General features: G+C 36.5%; 4 protein-coding genes and 1 non-coding gene across 6 annotated transcripts in view; 3 read left to right on the forward strand and 2 right to left on the reverse strand.

Annotated features, from left to right (window-relative positions):
• The first annotated feature begins 1,378 nt into the window (after window positions 1–1,378).
• On the forward strand, window positions 1,379–7,122 carry LOC149737356 (uncharacterized). The gene is made up of 9 exons (XM_089873523.1): window positions 1,379–1,531; window positions 1,684–1,767; window positions 2,176–2,286; window positions 3,094–3,283; window positions 3,648–3,774; window positions 4,086–4,231; window positions 4,951–5,100; window positions 5,515–5,659; window positions 6,136–7,122. Exons 1-9 carry the CDS (start codon window positions 1,495–1,497, stop codon window positions 6,721–6,723), a joined length of 1,578 nt encoding a protein of 525 aa, XP_089729649.1. The 5' UTR covers window positions 1,379–1,494; the 3' UTR covers window positions 6,724–7,122.
• Window positions 7,123–7,231: 109 nt separating this feature from the next.
• Window positions 7,232–8,835, reverse strand: LOC149737357 (magnesium-dependent phosphatase 1-like). The gene is made up of 6 exons (XM_089873526.1): window positions 8,673–8,835; window positions 8,373–8,433; window positions 8,172–8,282; window positions 7,898–8,005; window positions 7,701–7,786; window positions 7,232–7,637 (listed from the first exon to the last, which is right to left on the reverse strand). The coding sequence occupies exons 1-6, from the start codon at window positions 8,719–8,721 to the stop codon at window positions 7,546–7,548; spliced, it is 507 nt and encodes a 168-aa protein (XP_089729652.1). The 5' UTR covers window positions 8,722–8,835; the 3' UTR covers window positions 7,232–7,545.
• A 235-nt stretch (window positions 8,836–9,070) lies between these two features.
• Window positions 9,071–13,970, forward strand: LOC149737358 (ubiquitin carboxyl-terminal hydrolase MINDY-3-like). 2 transcript variants are annotated; one of them, XM_089873524.1, is made up of 12 exons: window positions 9,071–9,306; window positions 9,816–9,983; window positions 10,156–10,272; window positions 10,559–10,655; window positions 10,959–11,073; window positions 11,464–11,537; window positions 11,901–11,980; window positions 12,422–12,646; window positions 12,840–12,912; window positions 13,236–13,323; window positions 13,377–13,448; window positions 13,677–13,970. In XM_089873524.1, exons 1-12 carry the CDS (start codon window positions 9,213–9,215, stop codon window positions 13,824–13,826), a joined length of 1,353 nt encoding a protein of 450 aa, XP_089729650.1. In that variant the 5' UTR covers window positions 9,071–9,212; the 3' UTR covers window positions 13,827–13,970. The 2 variants fall into 2 exon arrangements, with proteins under 2 accessions (XP_089729650.1, XP_089729651.1); XM_089873525.1 differs by having other exon boundaries at window positions 13,381–13,448.
• Window positions 13,971–16,133: 2,163 nt separating this feature from the next.
• Window positions 16,134–16,327, forward strand: LOC149737359 (U2 spliceosomal RNA). Its single transcript, XR_016384796.1, has one exon. It is a non-coding gene; the product is annotated as a U2 spliceosomal RNA (small nuclear RNA).
• A 4,144-nt stretch (window positions 16,328–20,471) lies between these two features.
• The window catches only part of LOC149737360 (zonadhesin-like), a 53,295-nt gene continuing 46,592 nt past the window's right edge, over window positions 20,472–27,174 (reverse strand). The window contains exons 61-70 of the mRNA XM_089873669.1: window positions 26,704–26,904; window positions 25,889–26,089; window positions 25,268–25,465; window positions 24,364–24,564; window positions 23,743–23,940; window positions 22,724–22,924; window positions 22,489–22,668; window positions 22,101–22,277; window positions 21,300–21,473; window positions 20,472–20,728 (exon numbers count right to left, since the gene is read on the reverse strand). Coding sequence (XP_089729795.1) covers window positions 20,709–20,728; window positions 21,300–21,473; window positions 22,101–22,277; window positions 22,489–22,668; window positions 22,724–22,924; window positions 23,743–23,940; window positions 24,364–24,564; window positions 25,268–25,465; window positions 25,889–26,089; window positions 26,704–26,904 — 1,751 coding nt within the window. The 3' untranslated portion in view covers window positions 20,472–20,708. The remainder of the gene's footprint in view (window positions 20,729–21,299; window positions 21,474–22,100; window positions 22,278–22,488; window positions 22,669–22,723; window positions 22,925–23,742; window positions 23,941–24,363; window positions 24,565–25,267; window positions 25,466–25,888; window positions 26,090–26,703; window positions 26,905–27,174) is intronic.

Here is a 27,174-nt window from a genome sequence, read left to right on the forward strand (position 1 = left end):
ATGTGCCTTGTTAGTTGTTCATTGGTAGTGACATATCAAGGCACTGTGACAATACTGAACGATAAGTCGTTAAAAGATTCATATTATTTTATAGCGAACACGCGTAGCTCATAAAACAATAAACCCCACAAAGTAAAGTTCAAGTATAAGGTTAGTTTGGTTAACACAAGTCAGCACAATTTCCTGCTATCGCAGATTAAGGTTTAAACAAACAAAATTCTTACGTTGAGGTTATGCTGACTGATGCGTGTAATCGGGCATATGGTAGGGTGGGTTGGAGTGATGTAGCGCTACACCTGTTCTAATTGGTCGTAAACTTCAACATAAGGGTAAGACAAACGCATGAGTTTCCCATACAAGTGATGCGGGAAGGTTTGAATAAGAATCATGGTTGAATATCGGGTGTTGTTTGATCAGTAAGCATGTATGTTTGACGCACTGGGTGTTTGAGTGAAGTAAATATTGTTCATAGAATGAGGGTTGGCTATACCTTGTTACGGTTGATAAATGGCATTAAATGAACGACGTATTTGAACGAGGTTTGTCAGCATTAGAACGATTAATAAACTTTAATGTCTCTTAAAATATGTTCGTGTAATGGTTGGCAGGTTAGACCGTTTTACCTTAAACAAAATGAACAGATTTATAAAGTCAGTTCCAACATGAAAGTTATGCAGGAGGTGTATACGCAATGCATGGTAAATCAAGAACCAAGCATACGTTTAGTAGATTGGGGTAAGATGGGACATGGTCTATTATCTTTGATCGCCCCATCTTTATACGGCTACAAAATAATGTTATCAATTGTTTAAAACCGAACAGAAAACATGGGATATTATGTGCTTAAAGTCTCTATTTTACCCCTATCATACTTTAAAAGTCGAGACAGTTTAGTTCGTCTAAAGACCAGTAGTTTGTTTCTCAGTCAATAATGCTTACTATCGATTCATTTCTCAACTAATTTTGAAAAATCTCTGACCTAAAATGTTATTTTTGTTAATAGATTCCAATGCATGCAAATATAATCCGTGTGATCTGATATAATTATGACAATGTGTGCTTGCTACTCGTGACTTGTTATAGTGGTGGATGTAATACAAACATATAGATAAACTTTAACAATGAGATTTTGATTGGACGTCACTTCTCGTTAGATTTTGTCTTCATCAGATAATTTGGAGAATCGGATTTCTCTTTTTACTTGTCTCATTCAACTCTAATTAAATTTACGTAAAAATAGTGATTTCCGCATCAAAAACATGTAAGAATAAGTAGCATGACCGCGTTTTATGGAAGATTGTTGGGAAATATGTGACAAGATTGAACGTTAGCTGTATTTTCACGATTCTTGATGAAATGTAAAACCGAGTTTATTTATAAAATGCGAGTGATTTGCATTTTTGATGGTTTATTCATTTTCAAGCAAGCTGAATATTTGGTAGCCCTTATTAGCTGGCTTATAAGGATTTAATATCAACTACAATCTATATAAACATGACGAACGAAGAAAATGGCAAAGAAACCAAAACTGGTTCGTAATATATAATGATTTTCCTCTATTTTTTATAACTCGTGTTTTACTTTAAAAATAATTTTTAATAACTTATAGCGGTTTATTGCAACACACAAGGTGTATGACATGTTCTGTGTAATTCCAATTAAACGGTCTCAGTTTATTTACAGGATCCACGATCCGACACGATGTTGTAACCTGGGTGTTTTCCATGTTGTTTATCATTGCATGGCTTGGCTGCATGTGGGCGTGGGGTAAGTTACATTCAATGTTTACGACCTTCATATTATTCTTGGTTTGTTCATATTATTCTTTTTAGCGCAAAAATAATTTAGTACCAAGGGTGACAAAAACCAGGAAAAAGACTTTGAACTATTATACATTTGTATACGCAGTATAAGAGAAAAATATTAGATTAGTAAGATGTTTATAACAGTTTAAAATGCACCTAACATACCTAAGACCCCCCTTTTTTGAATTATCATTGTGTGCTACCAAATGGGACGAGAAAAAAGAATGAAAAGGTGTCCCGTCTTCCCCCACTCTACTATTTATATGATGACGCTTGCTTTTAAATTGTTCAGAGATTCCTTAAAACTAGTTTATGTTAAAGCAGCCAAGTTTTTACTCCACACAGTTATCGTTTATAATAAAATCCACAGGCGTTGCCGTTGGTTGGAACGCACAGTCGGGCTACACATACGAAAGCGTGAACAATTCCATGATAAGATTCTTACCTGAACCTTACTTTTGCAATGATACTTCAATACCAGGTTGGGAGGTTTATCACCTTGTGTATAAAGGATGACGCGATTTTGTTTCTTATATTTCTGCTAAGTGAATATTGAAATGAATGTAACTTGCTTTATCCTCACGTGGCTGGAAAACGACATTCGTTAAACACGGGTGTTCTGTTTCATACACCTCGTGCCTGCCTACGAGTTACCACGGATGTAATTTTGTGGGTTATATTATTTTATTTTTTATTTTTTTGTAAGACTGACAATTTAGACAACCCTTCAGTGACCACTGGGTTTGAGCAATTACCGTTAAGTGTCTTGCACAGGGACACACACGCCCCAAACAACTTTGGCACGCCGAATATTAATTGCTTTTTGTTTGTATACTTTGGACTAATGTATCCTTGGGCAAAACACTCATTAATTGCTAATAGATTGAGCTCTCACTAATGGGTTGCATCTGAATATACAGCGTATAAAACACAGGTGTATGCGATCACATGATGTGTAATATAATAAAGGTTTCAATACCAGATTGAGAGCCACAAATAAATGTAGCTGTAATTTCCTATATACCACAACTCATATGCTTGCAAGTGTTTCATTCTCATTTATCGTCCCAAAGAATATTTACAGAATTATATAACCGTAGCGCGGCGTCTCTAAAAGGGCGTTGTTAATTGATAAAAACACAATTAGGAAATATGGGATATTATTTGCCAATGGTGTTAATCTTACCCCACAGAAATAAATACACATAATAAACATATTCCATAATTGTGTTTTTGAAACAAAAGTTTTTGCTTTGATAGAAAATTAACTCCAGGTTTAATAACAAAGGTCGATCCGGGTCCGAATGCTCGGGAACCTGGTACTTCTGGAAGCTTCCACCCGACCAAGCAACAATATTAACTCATGCAATCGTGTGGTTGTTCTACTGCCTTCATCAAGTTTTTATATGGGCGTTAATATACAGAGCTCAACTTACCGTGTCAAGGCGGAAAGATGGCGCGCGTACCAAGAAATACGGGTGGAATATAGTTCTACAAAACCAACCAAAATAACTTTGCCATATGTGATGTTTTGATTAGAGGACATTTAGTAGGGGGGGGGGGGGATGGGACACTATTTGATTCGATTTTTCGTCCCAGTTGGTAGTAAACAAAGAACATTTAAAGAATTATAAAACCGTATCCTCACGACTTCCATAAACCGTTGTTAATTGTTTAATACACGATCAGGGTATTTTGATTTTATGTGGAATATTTATAAATATTATGTACTAAAGGTGTCCCGTATTCCCCCGCCTTGCTATATAAGTTCCATCCCAACTTTTTGCGCTCAATGTGTTGCGTATAGTTTTTAAACAATGTTTTTCCATGGTTTTGATTTAGGAGTGAAATGCGATGGTTTAATTGGTCGCTACTTGGTGTGAACGCTGTGTTTCATATCTTGCATCTGGTACAAACGCATTGGACGTATGATGGAACCGCACAAGACGTCGCCATTTCATCCTCGCAGGTGATAACCAATGACTTAACCATTGGTTGGCGTGAATGGATGATGGATGAAAATAACTTGTTGTAAAAGTAAAATTCTGAAATGACTTAACTATAGTTGCGAAAAATATATAGTACTGTGGAGTAAGATGGGTACCCTATTACCGAATTCTTACAACTAAAAACGTCTTTATTAGAGTCATGAGAAAATAGTTAAATAATTCTGTAAATATTTTTTTGTTTGCCGTCAAACGTAAAATAAAAAGAATGTAAACTTGTCCCATCTTACCCCAACCTACTATACACCATGTTGAATCTCATAATCCCCCCCAGGCTTCCGTCATTATGATGATTTGTTTCATTCTTTTAATGGAAAATCGAGACAGAGGAATTATATTAATGTGGCCGAACCCAAGCTCTGATGATAAACTTGCAAAATATCTTCGACTTAATCAAGGTCCCGTCCAACTTATACGAAAGTGAGTGACCCATCAACATTGTGTTTCAATGCTTACATAAGTATTTCTTCCAATCACAAAGTAATGTAATTTTATTAAAATATTTGCAACCCACTGTGAGTTGCTTCTTATAAGGTTTAACAGCCACGTTTTTAACCAAATTCTCTTTCTTTTATTTTATTCACTGCGTATATACTGCGCGTTATAATGACTGTCGTTTTGCTGTTAATTCCGATTTCTTCGCTATGTTAGGAAAAAAATAACCTTTATTTTTTTAAAGTTGGTTATTAATAAAAAATAATGTTTTGTTAATGGTCTTTGGAACCCCAATATCCACTGTACATATGCTTTAAACGAATCTTTTATTTCTTTAGTTTAATAAAAGTGATTTTAACCCACACGTTGATTTAGTCATGTAGAGTTCATTGTTCAGTTTTTTGGTATTGATAATATATTTGTAATATTAAATCCAACGAAAGAAAATGATCATGTTTGTTTATTGATAAGAAGTCCCAGTACCACGTGACCATATGTTACGTAACGTTTGAACTGGTTATGTAATCGTAGGTAATATAGTTATATAACTATGTAAACTTTGTAAATCAACATTGGAAAAAGGGTGTATCATTTATTGCGCGCAAGAGTTTGTATGAATAATGATGTTAAAATACACAAAGACCTCAAATATCCGTGCCCGTTATGTAACATATTTTCAATCTACAAATACGTTCTATTTCCAGGTATCATGGGTTTATCTTCTCGTGGGCGACAATATACACATTCTGGTATCATCCCATGGAAAACACATGGGGACATACATTTGGTTTCTTTCACACAGCTATAGTGTTGTTGCAGGGAAGTCTCATCTACACTGACATGCATCTTAACAGGTTGTTATATTTTATACGACTAGTTCTATAATATCCAATCTTCGTGAACTATGAAATATCCAATATAATACTGTGGGGTAAAATGGGTATCGGAAGTTATAAGCATTGTTATTGAATAAGAAACAAACTACATGCAGTTCTTTAGACGAAGTAAACTGTTTCCACTTTTAAAGTAAGAAAGGGTAAGATGGATGCCGTTTGTACATAATATTTCATGTTTCATAACAGTGTTTTAAACAATTACCAACGCTATTTTGGAGTAGTGAGAATACGGTTATATAGTTCTGTAAATATTACTAGTTTACTACCAAATGGGACGATGAAAGAGAATAAAAAAATGGCCCACTTTACCCCAACCTACAAAACGTCACATATTTTAGTTTTTCACATAATAACCTTGCCTTTTAACCATAGATACTGGAGATTGTTGAACGAGGTGTGGGTGTTCGCGCATGGGACCGTGATTGCGGTTCAAACCAGCAACCCCGATGTAGCGGGAGGAAGCTCTTTGTGGCCAATATTTACATTCGGGTTTGGGTTTGTCCTTGCGTTTACACAGGTAAGGTCGTGCTTGGTTACAAATTAATTCTTTATTTTTTTGTTCTTCACGGGCGAGGTCCTTGTCAAGGATTTAGGCCAAACTTGGCCCATTACCCCAACACCCGAAAGGCCCATTATGTCCTTCAGGCGACCGGTGCTGCGACACCGCATCGCAGTCGTACGTGTATTATTGGCAATATTTTATCCTCGTGTGCTTACAAGTTACCACATGTTTCAACTTTGTGTATGATCATACGAACTAAGATGGGACAACTTTATCACATAATATACAAATACTTTGATCAAGTTTTAAACAACTAACAACTGTCTATGGGAGTCGTAAGGAAAGGGTTCATAATTTTTTGAATGTTCATTGCTTACTACTTAATGGGACAAGAAAATATAATAAAGGTGTCTCATCTTCCCCAGCCTACTATATTAAACTAATTATTCAACGGGATTGTTTAATAACAACTAACATTCTTTTTACATCAGGTGTTTAGTATTCCTTTCTGGAAGAAAATCTCGCCGTATTTTCGAATCATCCCAGTTTTGATATTTCTCACGATCGTTCTTGCGCTTTGTGGGACCGTGGTGAAAGGAAAGGAACCGGGTCAAACAGGTTTCAGCCGGATTTACGAAATGTTTTTCATTCCGGCCGAGGAATATATGATGCTCCTCTTTTCATGGCTGTTCCTTTACATATTTATTCGGATCGAAGCAGCGATCATCGGGAATAAGAAACCAGATTCGAATTATGAAATGTCGCCAACCAAACAGGCGTTCTACCTCGCTGGTGTGGTGATGGTCTACGCAGCTTTTGTCCTCATCTCATATTTCTGGAGGTTTGCCAACGGTGATATGCTCACACTCATGATCATCTTCGTGTTCATCTTTTCGTTCGGATGTTGCATCACCGTCATGTTGTTCAAACAGATAATGGGTCCACACCGTAGCATGGTGAGACCTGCATGCGTAGGTAACGCAAGCCCCACCAAGTTTAGTGAAACCGAGACAACACAGCCCTCCAACAACAGTTCGGTGGGCAACGACAACGGAGCTTACGAAGCCGAATCTTTTTAACTTTTAAGTGACGAATAAAAGGTTATTGTGCACCAGTGTTACTTTTAAGTTTAACCCGCTCTTGAAATTTGTTACCGAGCAAAATAATTACCCACAGCTACAGATTGCGAAAATGTTCCCTATTTAATATTAATATAGTATTGTGGGGTAAGATGGGATACCGTTAACACACAATATCCCATATTCCCTAATCGTGTTTTAGACAGCAATTAAAAACTTTCTTTTAGTTTAGAAAAGTAATAATAATTTAGTAAATATTTTTTGTACTTCTAAATGATACTGAATAAAAACATGGGCCATCTTACCCCACTCTACTGCTTACCAAATCACCACATTGTTACAATCTTGTGGATTATTTACATCGTGGAGATTTGCGCCTATAAATGCTACTTCACCTAATTGCTTGTTTTTTGTATTCTGTGAAAATGTTTTTTTCTACGTTGCGACACGCCAAGGGTCGTGGTCAGGGTTTGCAATTTAGTATGGGAGCAATTTCACGTTGCACAACTTGTCTGCTATGTAATTTAATACGTCAGCTAAGTTAGTTGCTTTTTGCATGTGTTTGTTGTGGTTTATGAAACACCTGTGTTATAACGACTGTTCTTGCCCTATTAGAAGGATAAATAGGTTGCATTAACTCATTTTAAATAACACCATGATAACCAGAAGAAATTTGAATGAAAAGCAAAATAAGTACAGAAGTACAACTGAGTAAAATTTATAAATAATATCGCAATAAAGAATTTGAAATTTAAAGGAAAACATACGATGTATGACAAGTCTCGAGCCACGATACGATATAAAGAGAAGAAAAAACATTATTTAAGTGCTGTTCTGATTTCGCCGAAACTTGTTAAAACCATCTTTGATTTCCTTCCAGTTAATCCCATGTTCAACAAAGATACAAGTGACACCTACGCAAGAAAATATTAATTGTTTTATAGTTTTGTACACAACACACAAATAATGGTATTTACCTTTTTCTGAGACATCACTCACATTCCTGTATTCGTCATCAAAAAAGATCATGTCCTCATATTTTATACCAGTTGTTGCATGGAACCTTTACATGCATAGTAATCACACCAGGGTCAAATTAACTTAGTTTTTTTATCAACAGTAAATCTTAACAGCCACTATATTAGCACATGAATAAGTTTGTAACGAAACCTACTTTGAAAAATGATTCTTTTTGCATCCTGGGTAAATCTGTTTGTGTGAAATGTATTTGTTTAAATCAAACTTCTCCAAAAGATCGTTTGCTTCAGCAGTGCAACTGGTTCTGAATAAAATGTTTAAAACTTAGGGCAAATTTATGCATTTAGAACAAGAAAATAAGACAATTATTTAAACTTAAGACAGCAGTGAAGAATCCATCACTTGGACCAGAGGTTTGTGTACAACTGTCCGCAGATGAGGTGAAGGACTTTTCCAACAAACTAAAATACCTTGATGCGACAGCAATAGTGTAACCATCTGCAGTCAGCTGTTTTAAAATATCATCAGAATCTGGATACAAAAGAATTTTTGCCTGCCGACTGTCAAGAACATTCCCATCACTAAATAGAAATCATAAGTGAATAAAATAAATACAACTTACCAATTATTTCAATAATTATGTTATTTTAATTTGTAAATCTATATCTTACCTATCTTTGTGGAATGGTGGTGTAAAATGAGTGTCAACCCAAAAAGGCCATAACGTGTAATCTAGTAAAAAATAAAACAACCAGATTTTAATTATTGACACCAGTGAAGAATCCTCCAGTAGATTACGCTGGTGGAAAGTGTTAGAGGTTCGTAGTTAGGGGTTATTAGTAGTTTAGCAGTTAGCAAATAACATAGGGGACTAGCAACAAATTATTAAGTTAACATGTCTAAAGTTTACTATAAGAATGGCATAACTTTTTAGCAACATCACAACAACAGAGTTATCTACATAAACATACCTAGGTCAAAAACTACGAGTTTTGGCTTAGGACCATGCCCACTTTCCATTCCTCAAAAAACGAACTTTACGTTAAGTTTCTTCGTTTACCTTCCAGTTCCAACTTCCCGCTTGCTACATATTACACGCCAGTTTATACACACAACTGGAAACAAACTTTTTCTTTTGATACTTATTTAATTTAGGTTTGGTTATATTCTTTTTGCAAAAACAAATAAATTTAACACACTAAGGGTATATCCCGTATTCTCAGCAATATTATATGCATTGCACTTAGAATTCTAACTGGTGGGCAATTGAATTTAGTATTTTCGCATTAGAAAAAGGCTAATGCAGACGTGTTCAAAATTTACTTAGCCTAATGTAGTTTATATTCTGCTAGCAGGATCGTTAAATATAAATATAAACAATGCTTTAGTTTGAACCCGTTTTATTTTAGAATGGCTGACGATTAAAACTAATTAACTGTTCCGTGTTGTCGGAATTCGCTTTATTACAAATTATCCACTGAGATATTTCTAAGTATCTAACGGCAACGGCAATGGACAGCCCGGAAAACGAGCTTGATAAGAAGTTACTTGCGTTGGTTTGGGGAGAGAATATGTCTGATACTATATTCCAGAGGTGGTCACAAGGTATGGCTGTATTGACTTGTAATCACTGCTGTTGATGTATATTGTACAATGTCCAACAAGCATCAATCATATCCTGGGTATTTTGCAAAAGGCTGCAACTTTCAGCAAACCCTGGATTTTCAATTGTAACAGCGCATTGTCCTTAAAATGTTGTAGGACAAATACAAAGCTTCTTTTGCGGTTAACCCATTTTGTTGTCGCAACCCCTGAAATTTTATAAACTCACTACCAAACTGGACTCTGCATTGTCATATGTCAGGCATTGGGTGTTTTACATTTATTGGCAGGTCCAATGTTGGCAAGTCAAGTAAATTTAATTTACAGCTATTTTGTAGTTATAGCAGCATAGGTTACATGTTCATCAGCAAACTTTATTTGGATATCTGTAAGCAGTCTGGGTGTTGGGATAATGAGCCAAATTCTTCTCAAATTCGAGGCCCTTAAACTATATCATCCATATAGAATTGAATATAGTTGTACATTATTGTTACACCAATGTAATTACACAGGATTTGAATGGAGTCCCGATGAAAAATGCGCGTTGGTCCAACATGCAGGAGGACCATGCGCTGTTATTGCTCCAATGCAAGGATTTCTTCTCAAAAATATTTTGTTTAAAATTGACGGAAATGAAAATCTACCAAGCTTAACCAACCAAGATATGTCGAATATTTCAGGTGAACATTTAGTTTAACCAAGTTGGAAACTTAGGTTTAAAGTTGCATGGATTTTAGAATAGCATCCACAATAAAAATTACCAAAATCTACCAAGTCACGTAGTTAATTCAATCAATAAAGAACTTTTTTTAAAATTCTTGTTTAATTGACATCATGTATACTCATATTTAGATGCGCAAAGAACCGACTTTTTCGTGGACGCACTTTGCGAAGTTTTAACCCAATTTGAAACGGAACGTTGGGTTATTTGTAAACAGAGTCTTCATGGAAAAGCAACTAAAAACCAAGGTGATTGGTCAGTCTATATGTTTCCTATATAAATATTAAATGTTTCGTAACTTTGTGGTTTAGGTTTAAGTCCAACTGAGTAAAATGTTTAATTTGTGTTGATTTTATAACCATGTTTTTAAACAGGCAACCATAGATATGTTTTAGGTTGTAGAAAAATACCTAGCTTTTTATCTGTTGCCATAATTAGGAATTGTAATATGTGTCTTTATGTTAAAAAATATGCAAAGTTAAATTGATTATTACTTACACATTGTTATGTAAATACTTTATATAATTATCCCAGAACAAGAGTTGTTGCGTAACGAAGAATCCTCTTCAAGGACCGAGATCTTAGAAGACGTGGAGAATCTTTCACTTTGTTTATTCCATCGTAGCATAAGGTGAACAAGCTTATTTGGAACAACAACTATTTACACCGACTGTCGAAATGTAGGACTCAACTTCAATGTTAAAAATCACATCTATATTGTCTGATGTCTGTAAAAAAGTATTTGCCGAATCAGCGCATGCGATTCGGTTGAAACTTGGGGAATCAAACCCCGGGTTCTATCATTGCTTTAAACCATCTTTTCAGCCATTCTTGTTGGTGTATCAGCACATTACACATGAATTATATTTTAAACCAGAGTACATTTTGTTATTAATTTAATTCAAGCTATCATTTTAATCTTTTCTGTTTACAGATTGACGCACTGTACAAGTAAAGAAATGCTCAAATCAAATATAAAGGAAAATATTTCAGAGTTTTACTCCAGTTTTGGAGTAGTTAAGTTGCTTTATTCAATTATTTTATCCAAGGTTGGTTTGGCATTATTTTATATTGGCCCAATACAATATATATATATCAATATATCATGAATGATAAGATAAAAATAACATTCCATAAATAGAACGTATTATTGTAAAAATATATAACTAGGCCTCATATTTTATTCAATTAAAACAATAACAATAAATTATTGTCACTTTATTACATAGCATAACAGGGTAACTACAGGAGTTACAACACGGTTGTCATATTTTATAAACCTCATGCTCTCTGCCGTGTAACCTCAACCACATTATAACTTTGTCATTAAATATCTCACCCAAGCAACCCACAATATTACCACAACTACCATCCTCAATAAATGCCAACCACTGTAAACATCCTTCACTTAATAAATCATTGGCCACCTTTCACTGCAGGGAATAAATAATGTTTTAAACGAGATGGACAATCCTGAGATGTCACTTGTGGATCCAATACATGGCCATGGAAGGTATGTATACTGTATATATTGTGTACGTATATATATATGTGTGTGTATAGGCCTATTATATATATAATACAAAGTTATATATATATATCGTATATATATATTGTTCCTTTGATTCTAAAATAGTGTTGTTACTGCTCATCTGGTAATTAAAGCACTAACTTAATTGTAACATTTCATCTGCGTGTCACTTCACAAACCTTAAACAGATTAACTTTATATACCGGATATAAAATAAAAGCACCGTTTTACATTATGCCCGAGCTGAGCCCAACAGAGTCTTAATTTCCAATTCTTTAACTTAAGTCTGACACCGTTTAAAACAAGTGTATTATATATTATGATTATCTGTTTGTATTTTTCAAGTCAGAATTTAATCAATTTGATGATTTGCGGACAAGCGGTGTCGAATGTGTTTGACGGGGATCGGGACGTGGCTGGTCTAAGTGAGTTCATGTTTCATTCATTTTGATTTTAATATTTGAGTTGTCACAAGGGTTGGCTAGCTGCCTTTGAAACCATAAAACACAGTAGGGTTTAGACTTAATGTTGCTGAGTGGGCTTGTGTAAATATTTAAAAGAAATTGCTCCAACCCAGTGGTTGCTATTAAGTTGTTCAAACTTGCAGTGTCATAGAATAAAAGATGACCCACACGGTTGCATAACATCTCATAATTCGGCATGGGTTGTATCAAATAGGAAAGTAACGTTAGATAACTTAAAGTTGTCCTACTATACAGTAATGTGCCTCCTTTAACTAAGAGATAAAAAAACTGTATATCTGCTGGTTTGAACTGTTGAGCTGTACAGTAATGAGCTTTAACTCATAAGCACAAAAATATAAAGTAAAACCCCCCACTGGTTTACACCATGCTTATATTTTCCAGAACTACGAGGAATCACGAACCAAGTCAAGATCGGTTTCCTCACCTTGCTTGAACAACTTCGTTATCTAAAAGTTGGAAATCTACTTAAGCGTCCCGTGTTCCCCATATGGTTGGTTGGTAGTGAGACCCATCTTTCCCTCGTGTATTCACTCGATACAACATTAGTAGCTGAAGACACCGCGCTACAAAAAGCACACAAGGTGTTTGATAAGTTTGACCCAGAAGGTGGGTGAAATATACGATGTAAATAAATATTCAAAGTCCTATTTTTATAATGTTGTGGCTTGGGTGCAGTAGCTTACTGGTTTCTTGCATTGTAACTATTACAAGACCATTACCGTGTTTTAAGAACTGTTGTTTTCCTTTCTATCATAAATAAATATAAGTTAAATATAACATGTTATGTTTGTATTTACAGACAATGGGTTTATCCCATGTGATTTACTCAAGGATATGATGGAAGAATTGGAGTTGGTGTGCGACCCTGAGTAGTAAGCGTTTACTACGGCTCATATTGTATATTATTGTAACTTATTTATTCTTGTGTAGCGGGGCAATCACAGTTTTATAACCAAGGTGTTCTGTTTCATACACCTCGTGCTTGCTTACAAGTTACCACGTGTCTAACTTTTTGTGTGATAGTTTTTCTGTATGGATGACAATCTAAACAAACCATTAATGACAATCGGGAGCTTCGAACGATAACTTGTGAGCTAAAAGACGTTAATTCCTGGCACAAGACATAATACACATGTATTGTATTCTATGGATCACCTGGTGTTTATGTCATAATATACATTGTTGATCACCACAGTGTTAAACTAATGATTGGGAATCTTGACCCCGAGGAGCTTGGCGTCGTCATCCGGACAAAATTCTTCCAAGAGTTTTACAATAACGAGGTTGCCGTTTTACGTAATGTTTATAAAGTGAAATGTAAACCAAGCATTTTTAGACAGAAGCAAAACCGCTCAATTTCAATCTCTTGCATTACAATGGTCTCACGCAATCGTCAAGTGACGGCAAGGTTAGTGAATGGATGGTTTATCAATTGCTAAATAATATATTTTAATATTTTAATTAATCTATTATTCTTTACTGTATTGAAGAGGTTAAATATTGTAAGCCAGATTTGGCGCATTACCACAACACCCAGCAGTTCTTATGTAAATCGTTCATGCGACCAGTTTAGTCAAGTCCCCAACTCCATCTATTTTTTATTAGATTATTAAAAATATGACAACAACTTTTGTAGGTTCGGTTTCGGCGTGGAACTGCCCGTCAGATAGACTGGCAAGAAGGATGCACGAAAAGCCACGACTCGCAGATAGAGAGTTGTTTACAAACACGTTGGCCGGGACTTTGGATAAGCTGGGACGATGGGAAAGCCCCTTCGTTAAACTAAAGTTCCACGTTCCGCATGTGTTATTACCCGCTAATATGTTGTTGATAATCAACAGCGAACGTGCATGTTTGCTTCCAATCTTCACTGCGTATTTAAACATCTCTTTCGTTCATTATCTTTAACAAGTTCATCTGTTGAAAGTGACTTCTGCATGGTTGCCACTTCATAGGAAAGGTCGGAGCAGATAACGACTGTTTCTGGTTAATGTTTTCAATAGAGTAGGATTGGATAAGATGGTTCAGTTCTATGTAGGTGATGCGATACGACAGTTGTTATAACACAGGTGTTCTGTTTCATACACCTCGTGCCCGCTTACTTGTTAAACAACTAACAACCGTATATGGGAGTTGTGAGAACACGGTTTTAAAATTCTTTGAGTGTTCTACGTTTACTACAAAGGGGACGAGAAAATAGAATAGAAAGCTGACCCATATTACCCCACCCTAAAGTTGGTAATGTTAGGAGAGGCTAACAGTGGTATAAGACTGTGGGGTAAGTTGGGTAGGCTTACAAATAATATTCCCTAATCGTGTTTTAAGCATTTAACAACTTTCTTTTAGAGTCGTGGGGATTTTATTATTGATAGAACGAACAATCCATTAGTGACCACTAGGTTGAAGAAATTGCCGTTAAGTGTCTTGCCAATGACACACATACGCTTACAATGGTAGCAGCGTTGAGCTTTGAACCCGTAACCCCTTGGTTGGAGAGACTTTGCAACGCCGCCATACTAAGATTAATTGCAAATTACCTATCTTTTGTTTGCTGATTTAAGCGTGATTTTCGGGAGTATACTAGGAATTAGAGACGGGATACCTTTAGCACATAATATCCAAACATCCTGATCGTGTTTTAAACAATTAACGACGGTCTATGGGAGTTGTGAGAACACGGTTTTATAATTTTTTGAATTTTCTTTGCTTACTAACAAATGAGACGAGAAAATAGAATTGAAGGTGTCCCGTCTTCCCCATCCTATTATATCATATCTTTATGAGAAGACAACAATTCAAAAATATGCATTATTACACACGAGAGTAAAGTTATTTTAAGGACTATACGTAAATAACACGAAATAATACTGTACGCTTTGAAAATCAAGTTTAAACATTCTTTTCTTTGCCCTACTGCTATAGTTCACGTGTTAACTACATATATATTAACTGTATGAATTGTAAATTTTGTATCCTACAAATGTATATGAACTTTTAAGAACAGAAAATTGATAACTTTAAAATATTGTTTATATTTTTGCTACAAATTGGATATTGCTACAATATATTCGCACAATCCACTTCTCATAAATTATCTCCAAGTGCCTGTGACGGAATTTCAAACATACACATTATTACGCGGGTATTATATCAGTATACTGAACCCCTGAGGTATAAATTATTGAATTACAAACACGCCTTTCGAAGTTTAGCAAAACCTAAGTAAAATAAGGCCAAGTAGAAAGTTGTTGGATTTATATTAACTTGTATTTAATCTATACAAAAATAAATTGGCTCTGCCAGTTTCTTTGCCATGTAAACTTTGAATTTACAATTTTAAATCATTATTTTGTATTTGTTTTATCTCAATATTAAGCCATATTGAGTCTGTCTATTTTCCCCATATAAACAGCAAGCTCATACCAATAGTAAGACACAAAATGCTGTAGCAGTGAAACACCTCGTGTTCTCATTCGTTTGTTCGGTTCAATGAGAATGAAAGAAAGCCCGAGGGAGTCGAGTGAGGTTGTGTAAATAGAGTAATTCAACGCCTGCCATACAACGGCTGTTGCTTTATCCGGTCTACTGGTTTGTAAAGTGGGTTGACGTCATTAGTATTGCGCTGGCTTACACAACATAAATATAAAACTCCACGATCAACTAATAGTTACAGCTTATAGAAACATGAATAAATGGACAAAATATTATTTATGGTGGCACAAATTAGTACAAGCCTTGTTTTAAAGTTAATTTTAATTGTTTTAAGCGTTGATTTCCTAATTAAACCGCATGCCCACAACCACAATTGTGTCTCATATTTTTTTTCCAAAAAAAATTTTCGAAGGATTTTTTTTCGATTTTTTTTATGTTTAAAGATCAAAGAGGAGGAAAGAGGAGGCAAGAGGAGGAGGACAAAGAGCACAATAATAGTAGAGAAAGCATGTGACTTCCTCTTATTCAATGAATCGATTATGTTTGCCTTGTGTCTGCCCTAGCCTGAGGGCAAAATTTTCTGTCCGGCGGTGGGCGCTAAGGCGCACAAGCTTTTCGATGGCGTTTCTTTAATAAAATGATCCGGATGACCTCTGGATGTATCGCTTCTCGGCTCTTTGAGCTAAGATCAAGTGTAGTATCTGTTCTTCTCAGTTTAATACCTGGGACGGAAACGATTCGTTTCCTCTATGTATTAATCGGATTTTTGAACATAGAGCACGGTGCTGGAGCTTGCTCCGCCCTGCTCACGGGTTGTCCTGGTATTGCAGTACCTCCAGGTTCGGCCCACATTCCACTACGGTGGAATTCCTTATCAGTAAATCAAGATTCCAAAGTAAAAAAGAAAGTTTATGAATGGTTGGGGGAAAACAACATTGGTTGAGATTCAACAATTTGAATTATAACTACCATGGAGTAAAACTACCGATATTTGTATGCGTATAAACGCTGTAGAATTAGTTTGGTAAAAGTAATTAAACAAATGCAATGCAAAAAATATTTATTCAACGTTTTGCTGCGAGAATCGTACCCGCACAATAATAACGCCTTTTATATAATACATATGTTGTGCACATAACACAAAACCAACACGAAAACTCTTACGGTTTTTAATAGTTAAATATTTTACAAACTTGTGTTTTGTAAAACTGAGGAAAATATAAACCTTTGATATATTCTGTTGCTAGTTTAATTATAACTGCAAATATTTTCGTGACCAATATACTATTTATATTGTGTTTCTATATTTTACAATCCTACTGCTCGGTAAAGGAGCTAAGATTCCAACCACGCCCAGGAGGCTGCTTCGCTTGTGGTCGTTGAGGTTTTTTTACCAGGATCTCTCGCCAGTAGCCCTAGTTATACCTGGTTACTTAGCCCGCTAGACGGCGATCGACATCACCCAACGGTGCTAAGTGTTCGAAGCGCCGAGGTAGCGAACCACGCACAAAACACACAACCAAGAACTGCAACCTGGACTGGCGTCTTATAAACTGAACTTACACCTCCCAACACACCATCGTTATACGTGGCTTACCGCGTTAAGAGGCGTACTGTGAGAAATTTGGCACACGACACAAGAAATTGGACACGGCACACACTTCTGACCTGGCATTGGCTGATCCAATGAATTAAGATATAAAAATATAGAAGGGGCGAGCTGTAGCACCTAACCATTCGCATCACATTTGTTTATATGTTTGTATGTGAATGTTTTGGTGTAGAATGAAGTGTAGAACTGTATATTCCGAGTCACCATGGTTGGACAAGCTAGCTATAGACCCCAATTAAATATGCTCGTAGAGTTAACTATTATAAATCTTCCCAATAGTTAAATAAGCTCCCAGGGTTACTGCCACATCATTGGAGTAGAGGTTGCATAGAGATTACGAACACGCATAACATTTGTACGAATTTAATTCCCTTCATTGGCACTTCGTGTGTAGTGTAAGTGTGTATCAATACATACAATAAACACCACAACCCCCCAACACCACCATACCCCACCCCATACAATAAGCACAGCAACACAGCATTCTCTATGGGCCAATACAATAATAAATATTAAAACCGCTCTTTTTCGCCGCCGCAAACCGTCGCATCGCGTCGCAATAACTAGTTGTTTACGAAGTGGGGAAACTGCATAAGAACGGATTTGGGAGCTAACTATATCTTGCTTTAACGCAAGATTGATCGAACCGAGTGATCTTCGGAATCACTTTATCCGCCGCAACAACGTCGATTTTGCGTCGCATATTCGCGCTTGTTGTCGATTCAAAAAAGGAATGACAACATAAACTGACACCTGGAAAAATGAATTGGTTAGTTTTTTTAGGGGGATCTAACAGGGGGCTGACATTTTTAGCATTTTTTATCCCTACCCTAGTCGCAGGTTTGGCGCCTAATTGTTTTGCAGTTGGAACCCACCAGCTTTCGCCGACCGGACTTTTAACCAACCGGCGTGTAAGGGTTTACGCAAACCAGGACGGTCTGCTGTATAGGCCTGGGTGCAATGACACGTGTTGTGTCGGCCCGGTGCAGTGTCCCAGTTCTGTCTAACTTAAACTTCCTAACAGCGATCCCTAGTTATAGCGATGTCACTTCTATCTATCTGATGCCGACTGTCCGGCCTTGCTGATAAGTGGCACCAGGAGTTTGGGTTGAAGTTGGGAAATCTGACCTGCGCGCACCGTTCTTATGCAGGTTGTTTACACACACACACACATGGAGAAATAAAACCCGAGATTCCCAACCACGTTACGTTACTAACGTGTACAAAGGTGGACTTAATCATTTGATCTCCGTATACTTCCCCACCCCACACACCGTGTACCACACAAACATCCAATTTTAAACAAGCATTCAATAAAAGGAACTTTTTATGCTACAGCTCACATAAGTTAGTATTTACATCGACTAAGAATAAATCTTAGTCTGGGTATGCTATGGCTCCATCTTCGTTCGTGAGTTTTTCGTTTCGTCTTTGTTTCTTTTCTGTACAAATAATAAATGTCAGATTCGTTGATATTTAAATTCGGGTAAACCAATAATAAACAACACATACGCATCATAACAGTTCTTCAAGAAAAATTTGTGTTTTTCTGCAGTCTTTATTTTATGTTGTTTAGCATATATACATGCAGGTAATGTATTGTCATTGTATAATATTATGTTTAACAGGCTACAATGGATGCACATGTTCCAACACCAATACGTCAGCATTTACTTTTAAATCGTTCAACATTGAGTTCCATTACTTGTGATAAGTTCACTAAACAACGTTGTTTTACCTTCGTATTTTCTCTCTCCAGCAATTCTTTCGTTTCGCGTTATATTTTTAATCAATATTAGGTCATGGAACCAGCGGAGTGACGTCATGTGAACTGTGACGTCATACCTGTAAGGTAAAATTTTAGTTGAAATTAAATAAACAGGATTTTAATATTGCAAGCACAGCGTACACTGGTATTATTATATAATGCTGGAAACAACTGTTTGAACACAAATGCATTGCCAACCTACTAACTGTGTAGTACTGTGGGGTAAGTTGGGACACCCTTAGCACATAATATCCAAATAACCTGATCGTGTTTTAAACAATTAACAACGGTCTATGGGAGTCGTGAGGATGCGCTTTTTATAATTCTTTAAATGTTCTTTGTTTACTACCAAATGGAACGAGAAAATAGAATGAAAAGGTGTCCCATCTTTTCCCCAACTTACTATACCTATATTTTGCTTTAACATTTTTTCGCGCCGTATATTACATATTCGGCCAACATACTGAAACAATACGAGCTAAGGGTAATTATTAGCTTTATAAGCAGCGACAAAGTAGGAACACTCGGTTCTATAATAAAGATATAAACTCACTTTCAACGTTGCCAAACCAAAGCTGCATCGGCGGCTGTCACTCAACGCATCTTCATTCGTGAGCGAGATAACATTGATGTGATTTGAACACAAGACTTCGGCCTGTATTGTTTCAGTGCATATTCAATGCTAAAACAAGCCCTTATCAAAACCTGACTGCCCTCACTTTTCTACACTATAACTTCTAACTGCTTGATATTTTTTCAAAATGGTGACAAACCAAAAGAACAAACCGCACACAAAACTCACATGAGCAAAAAATGAAAACGTGTTGATCACGTGGGACGCTGGGAGCAACGCTGAGAATTGTGACGTAACAATGTTAATTGTAATTTGCGTGAGTTCAATGCGCCCAGTGTTGCCTCTTGTAAAATATCCAAACAAGTCTTAAGATAGGATTCATAAGCAGTATTTTAACATCCGGAAACACTGAATCTATTTATAGCAACAGCGGATTGTGAAGATTACAGCAATAATTATTTTGACGAAATTCCTGCAGCTTGTGTCAACACGTAGTAAACGTTCACAATATTTATAGAATGCACAAAACCATACAAATATTTATTCATTAATAAAAATATATATTTTTAATTTATTAAATGCCATTTAAAAAAAAATATTTTGTTCGTATTTTGAAGCGGTGGAATACTTATTAATATTATTCTTTAGCAACTTAAAAAAATGATTTTAAAAAGTTTATTTTTATTTTACAAATTAAATCTTCGCCTCCACCGAGGAACTGTTTACCAAGCAGAGACTCCAATTCCTATTTGCTAAATCCTTCACGAATATATGATATCGACGTCATACGCATAATATTCAATATTCTATATCGATCGGTTCGAAAATTTTTTAATATGATTATGTTAATTAATTTATATAAACAAGCGATACAACATACCCAAAACTGGAGGTCACGATGAAACTTTTACAATAATATTTTCAGTAAACATTTTCATTCATAATTAATATTTTTGGAATTGTGAAATTGTATTTACAAATTTATGGGACCTGTTTGGTCTAGTTAATGTTGTAGCGTCATTGGCAAGAAACGTAATAATCTCAATTTATCATCACTTATATATTTTATTGATGTGCGGGAGTTTCATGCTATATAGTAACATACATTATATTTGTCTCTTTTAATACAATAACGAAGATCACATTAATTAATACAACGATAAAAAGGAATTATCAGCAAAACGACAATCGTTAAATACACGACTTTCTGGTTTGTGTGACAATGAAACATCATTTCTGGTATATGTGTCGCAATGTTTTATTGGCTGGAATCTCCGTGGTTCTAAGGGTTGGTTGGTGAAGCTGCAATTTAATATAATAATTAAATATATCGGTATAATAAGGATGGGGAAGATGGGACACCATTACATTGTATTTTCGCGTCCCATTTGGTAGTAAACAAAAAAGAAAGAACATTCCAAAAAATATAAAACCGTATCGTCACGACTCCTATAGACCGTTGTTATTTGTTTAAAACACGATTAGATTATATGGGTAGTATGTTTTAAAAGTGTCCCGCCTTCCCCCACAGAACCACATACGTTGCCACCGCGTGTATTGTGAATATGAAACAGATATTCTGGGAATAGTTTGGTAACATTTAGTGTTTTGGCGCATTGGTTAGCGTGTCTGACTGTTGCCAAGGGGGTACTGGTTCGAGGCTTGACGCTGCTACCATTATGGACGTGTGTGTCCTTGTAAAATACACAAACCTTGATAATGTCTCGCCGTATATCAGACGAAATGTCGGTCATTCAGGATTATAAAAACAAATGCCAAAAAATCATTAAAACTTGTATTAAAATAAATTTGTTTACTTCTTGCAGAATATAAACAGAAGTGAAATGCCACATTAGTTTACATTAAAACAAACCTAAAGCCTGCAAACATTGGGCGCCAGTTAAGCATTGGATTCCATGTTTAAACTTTCCCTGCGGACAAACACAAGCCCGTCGACATCCAGCAATACAAGGTTCCTCACTTTGGACTTCAGCACATGTGACGTCACAACCTGCACATTCGTTCCACACCTGCTCTCCGGGGCAAACTGGGATGAAAATAATAAAGTTTGATCACCCACAAAGTTACATACGTAGTAACTTGTAAACGGGCACGAGGTGTATGAAACAGAACATTCGTGTTATAACGACTGTTGTTGCCCCGCCTCTTAGATTACGGTAGCAATGATTAGGAAAGCAAATAAATACAGTGTATAGTGACAACATGACGTCGTTGGATTGAAATCTGTAACAAACATCTAATAAAAATAATTAATCACAAGTTCTGTTTAAAATGCTCCAGCAGTATTATTATTTAATGAAACTTATTTATCATTTGAGCAACCCATTAATGACCACTGGGTTGGAGTATTTAAATGTCTCACCCAAGAACACATGCGCCCACACTGGTGGCAGCATCGAGCTTCGAACCTGCTTTTTATACCAAGGTGATCCTACAATAGGCTATCAAGCAAACGGTTCAACTACTGTATTCTGCCAGCTCAGAAACGTAACAAGGGACCCCATTTAAACTTGGCTTCAATAATATTAAATATACCATTTAAATTTTAAAAGTTGTGCAAATTATCCGTGTTTTGCCATAATTATGAAAATAACTGCCTGAATTAAAAGTAATGACTTTTTAATGATAATTATTATCAAACTTATATCCTTACCTGGTGAGGGGGTTGGGCAGGACGATGTTAAAACACAGTTGATTCCATTAAGGACCATTCCAGCTGGGCATGTACATCGTGCCTGGCATGCAAGGCATGATGGAGGATTGTTAAAGTTCTGGCAAGTTATATCACACCCAGCCGTGCACATCGAGTAAATCTGGTTCCCAGGACAAGCTGAAAAATATTTCTTTTACAACGATATGTTGTATTTATAACTTGAATTATTGAAATATTATGTTTAGTTGAATGTTTACAACTTATTTATTATCGCATGGCGGGGCAACGACGGAAGTTATAACATGGATGTTCTGTTTCATACACCTCGTGCCCGTTTACAAGTTACCACGCATGAAACTTTATGGGTTTCAATAAGAAGTTAAAATACCCAAAGCAGCATCACACTGAAGGCTGGTTAAACACGAGTTTCCATGAAGGTATGTGTTCGGTGGACATGTGCATTTTTGCTGACAAACTGGGAGACAAGGTACCAGTATGTTTCGTGATGCACATGTTATATCACATCCAGCACAACTGGAATAAACCAGGTTGTTGGGACATTCTGTGACTAAAAACAACTGAAACACTACCGGGTCATGTCGTATATTTCACATTTAAATTACCTGGTGTTGGTTGGGGTGTTGTAGCAGTAGAAGGACACTGGTTATATGGTATGCAATAATTTCCATTCAATACTGTATTGGTGGGACAAACACAAGTACGACAAAATAGTGGGCACACTGTAGATGGTGGGTTAGGTATTTCACATGTGGGTAATGGGCATCCACTACCACACTCTACACGAATCTGGTTGCCAGGACAAACTGTTGGAACAAAATTTTAAAAACTGTGTTATGAAAAATTACAAAAACTGAATTTTATTTGTTTTACATAAATTTTAATCGTTTTTCGCTTCGCATGGCCGGAAAATGACAGTCGTTATAACACAAGTGTTCTGTTTCATACACTTCGTGCCCGTTTACAAGTTACTGTAGCAATTTCTTGTTTAGACAAAAGTAAGACCGCTATCGAACTCAACCACAAGCAACTGATTTAATTCTTAAGCTATAAAATGCAACGTCACGCCCACGCAATTAACCAATCAACAGCAGCACGCAAAATACAGGAATGTGCCAATAATGTAAAACGAAGGAATGCGGTAAACGAAGGAATGCGTAAACGAAGGAATGCGGTGATAGCAATTAACTCATGCTCTATACTTAACATAGACATAGTATAAAACATAAATCGCGCTCTGAATAGAGGAAATACACAGCTAAGACATAAAACAAATACATAACCATAAGAATTCATCACACTACCATGTATGTTACTTTGTCGGTTATTATTTATTTTTTTGGATTATTTTTTATTTTGTTTTCTATATGGCTGATAATTCAGACAACCCATTAGTGACCACCGGGTTGGAGCAATTACTGTTAAGTGTCTTGCCCAAGGTACCCCACACGCCTACAACGGAGCCAGCAACGAGCCCTGAACCCATTACCTCTGGGTTAAGAGGCATGCTGACCACTTTGCCACGACGCAAGACATTTACTGATAAATATGTAGCAGCAAACTTTGTGCATAAAAACAACTGAAACAATACCAGATCACGTTGCATATTTCACATTTAAATTACCTGGTGTTGGTTGTGTTGTAGCAGTAGAAGGACACTGGTTATATGGTATGCAATAATCTCCATTCAATACTGTATTGGTGGGACAAACACAAGTACGACAAAATAGTGGACAAATTGTAGATGGTGGGTTGGGTATTTCACATGTGGGTAATGGGCATCCACTACCACACTCTACACGGATCTGGTTGCCAGGACAAACTGTTAAAAACAAAATTAAGCTTTGTTGAAATTGTATATGTGTAATAAAAACAGAATTTTAAATTTTAACGGATAAAAAATAAACAAATACGAGGGAATGTATGTAATTTATTTATCCTTGCATGGCAGGGCAACAACAGTCGTTATAACACTGGTGTTTTGTTGCATACACCTTGTGCCCGCTTACGAGTTACCTCGTATGTAACTTATTTATCCTCACATGGCAGGGCAACAACAGTCGTTATAACACGGGTGTTCTATTTCATACACCTTGTGTCCGCTTACGAGTTACCTCGTATGTAACTTATTTATCCTCACATGGCAGGGCAACAGCAGTCGTTATAACACGGGTGTTCTATTTCATACACCTTGTGCCTGCTTATGAGTTACCAGGTACGAAACTTTGTTTCTCATTTAAATTACCTGGTGTTGGTTGGGGTGTTGTAGCAGTAGAAGGACACTGGTTATATGGTATGCAATAATCTCCATTCAATACTGTATTGGTGGGACAAACACAAGTACGACAAAACTCTGGACACACTGTAGTTGGTGGGTTAGGTATTTCACATGTGGGTAATGGGCATCCACTACCACACTCTACACGGATCTGGTTGCCAGGACAAACTGTTGGTACAAATATATGCTTTGTTGAAATTGGAGATGTGTAATAAAAACAGAATTTTAAATTTTAATGGCCAAAAAATAAATAAATACGAGGGAATGTATGTAATTTATTTATCCTTGCACGGCAGGGCAACAACAGTTGTTATACCACGGGTGTTCTGTTTCATACACCTCGTGGCCGCTTACGAGTTACCACGTATGTAACTTATTTATCCTTGCATGGCAAGGCAACGACAGTTGTTATAACACAGGTGTTCTGTTTTATACACCTCGTGCCCGCTTACGAGTTACCACGTATGTAACTTTGTAGGTGTGTCTTTCTGTGTGGCTGAGAAAGTAGACAACCCACTGGGTTGGAGCAATTAGGGTAAGTATCTTGCCCAAGGAGACAAACCCCCAATATGGTAGCAACAACAAGCTTCGAACCCAAACATTTGGGCTAGAGTCAAAGTCATGGGGGAAATCAATTTTGTCACTACATTCTAAATTCACCATGTGTGCACTTAAGGTCGTTTAAAAATATCGAATTAAAAAGATTTAACCTGGTTTTCACTTATGTTTGATTAGGTTTAAATTCCCAAGCATAAGATGCTAACAACCTGCTTAAGTTTCCAAGTATTTAAATCATTAAAGGGTTTAGTATACCTAATCTAACTAGTTGTCAAAAAGTGAACCACGTGTTCTATATTATAATCTTGTTTACCTGGTGTTGGTTGTGTTGTAGCAGTAGAAGGACACTCGCTATATGGTATGCAATAATCTCCATTCAATACTGTATTGGTGGGACAAACACAAGTACGACAAAACTCTGGGCACACTGTAGATGGTGGGTTAGGTATTTCACATGTGGGTAATGGGCATCCACTACCACACTCTACACGGATCTGGTTGCCAGGACAAACTGTTAAAAACAAAATTAAGCTTTGTTGAAATTGTATATGTGTAATAAAATCAGAATTTTAAATTTTAACGGCCAAAAAATAAATAAATACGAGGGAATGTATGTAACTTATTTATCCTTGCATGGCAGGGCAACAACAGTCGTTATAACACAGGTGTTCTGTTTCATACACCTCGTGCCAGCTTACAAGTTATCATGTATGTAACTTATTTATCCTTGCATGGCGGGGCAACAACAGTTGGTATAACATGGATGTTCTGTTTCATACACCTCGTGCCAGCTTACAAGTTACCTCGTATGTAACTTATTTATCCTCACATGGCAGGGCAACAACAGTCGTTATAACACGGGTGTTCTATTTCATACACCTTGTGCCTGCTTATGAGTTACCAGGTACGAAACTTTGTTTCACATTTAAATTACCTGGTGTTGGTTGGGGTGTTGTAGCAGTAGAAGGACACTGGTTATATGGTATGCAATAATCTCCATTCAATACTGTATTGGTGGGACAAATACAAGTACGACAAAACTCTGGGCACACTGTAGAAGGTGGGTTAGGTATTTCACATGTGGGTAATGGGCATCCACTACCACACTCTACACGGATCTGGTTGCCAGGACAAACTGATGGAACAAAATTAAGCTTTGTTGAAATTGTATATGTGTAATAAAAACAGAATTTTAAATTTTAATGGCCAAAAAATAAATATATACAAGGGAATGTATGTAACTTATTTATCCTCACGTGGCTGGGCAACAACAGTCGTTATAACACTGGTGTTCTGTTTCATACACCTCGTGCCCGCTTATGGTTACCACTTATGTAACTTATTTATCCTTGCACGGCAAGGCAACGACAGTCGTTATAACAAAGGTGTTCTGTACCATTCACCTCGTGCCTGCTTAAGAGTTACTACATATGTAACTTGTTTATTCTCGCATGGCAAGGCAACAACAGTCGTTATAACACGGGTGTTCTGTTCCATACACCTCGTGCCCATTTAGGAGTAACCACATGTAATTTTGTAGGTATTCATATTCTAACATATTTCATTTTTTTAGCAATATTTTGCTGACAATGTAAACAACCCATCAGTAACAACTGGGTAGTAGCATGTGTATATTGTTGTATAAGGTACAAAACAAATAAACAACTAGCGAAGAAAATAGCCCTCGGTCAATCACATTTTCATAGGTAATTTAACACATACAATTTTATATACTACTATTACTCTTACCTGGTGTTGGTTGTGTTGTAGCAGTAGAAGGACACTGGTTATATGGTATGCAATAATCTCCATTCAATACTGTATTGGTGGGACAAACACAAGTACGACAAACTGATAAGCACACTGTAGATGGTGGGTTAAGTATTTCACATGTGGGTAATGGGCATCCACTACCACACTCTACACGGATCTGGTTGCCAGGACATCCAGCTGTTAAATGTTACGTGTTAAAGAACGTTTACACTCAACAATGCATATATGTATATATAGTTTTTAGCCTTTAACCTAGAGGTTACGAGCTTAAAGCTTGATGCTTGATGCTTGATGCTGCTACCATTGTGGGCATATGTGTCTTTAAAAGAGACATTTGCAAGGAATTACAACATGAGGTTACATACGTGGTAACTTGTAAGCGGGCATAAGGTGTATTAAACAGAACACCCTTGTTACAACGAATTTCGTTGCCCCGCCATGCAAGAT

The sequence above is a fragment of the Ciona robusta genome, chromosome 3 (assembly GCF_009617815.1).
Source record: "Ciona robusta chromosome 3, ASM961781v2".
NCBI classification, from domain to species: domain Eukaryota; kingdom Metazoa; phylum Chordata; class Ascidiacea; order Phlebobranchia; family Cionidae; genus Ciona; species Ciona robusta.

What these genes read in the sequence shown, in the direction of transcription:
- LOC149737358 (XM_089873524.1), top strand. Translation starts at nt 9,213, where the DNA reads ATGGACAGCCCGGAAAACGAGCTTGATAAGAAGTTACTTGCGTTGGTT. An exon ending in TTATTCCATCGTAGCATAAG is followed by an intron (nt 10,656 to 10,958) that starts GTGAACAAGCTT and finishes TTCTGTTTACAG; the next exon opens with ATTGACGCACTGTACAAGTA. An exon ending in AATCGTCAAGTGACGGCAAG is followed by an intron (nt 13,449 to 13,676) that starts GTTAGTGAATGG and finishes CAACTTTTGTAG; the next exon opens with GTTCGGTTTCGGCGTGGAAC.
- LOC149737357 (XM_089873526.1), bottom strand. Translation starts at nt 8,721, where the DNA reads ATGGAAAGTGGGCATGGTCCTAAGCCAAAACTCGTAGTTTTTGACCTA. An exon ending in ACTATTGCTGTCGCATCAAG is followed by an intron (nt 8,006 to 8,171) that starts GTATTTTAGTTT and finishes CATTTTATTCAG; the next exon opens with AACCAGTTGCACTGCTGAAG. An exon ending in GAGTGATGTCTCAGAAAAAG is followed by an intron (nt 7,638 to 7,700) that starts GTAAATACCATT and finishes TTTCTTGCGTAG; the next exon opens with GTGTCACTTGTATCTTTGTT.
- LOC149737356 (XM_089873523.1), top strand. Translation starts at nt 1,495, where the DNA reads ATGACGAACGAAGAAAATGGCAAAGAAACCAAAACTG. An exon ending in TGGCAAAGAAACCAAAACTG is followed by an intron (nt 1,532 to 1,683) that starts GTTCGTAATATA and finishes GTTTATTTACAG; the next exon opens with GATCCACGATCCGACACGAT. An exon ending in CAATGATACTTCAATACCAG is followed by an intron (nt 2,287 to 3,093) that starts GTTGGGAGGTTT and finishes TTAATAACAAAG; the next exon opens with GTCGATCCGGGTCCGAATGC.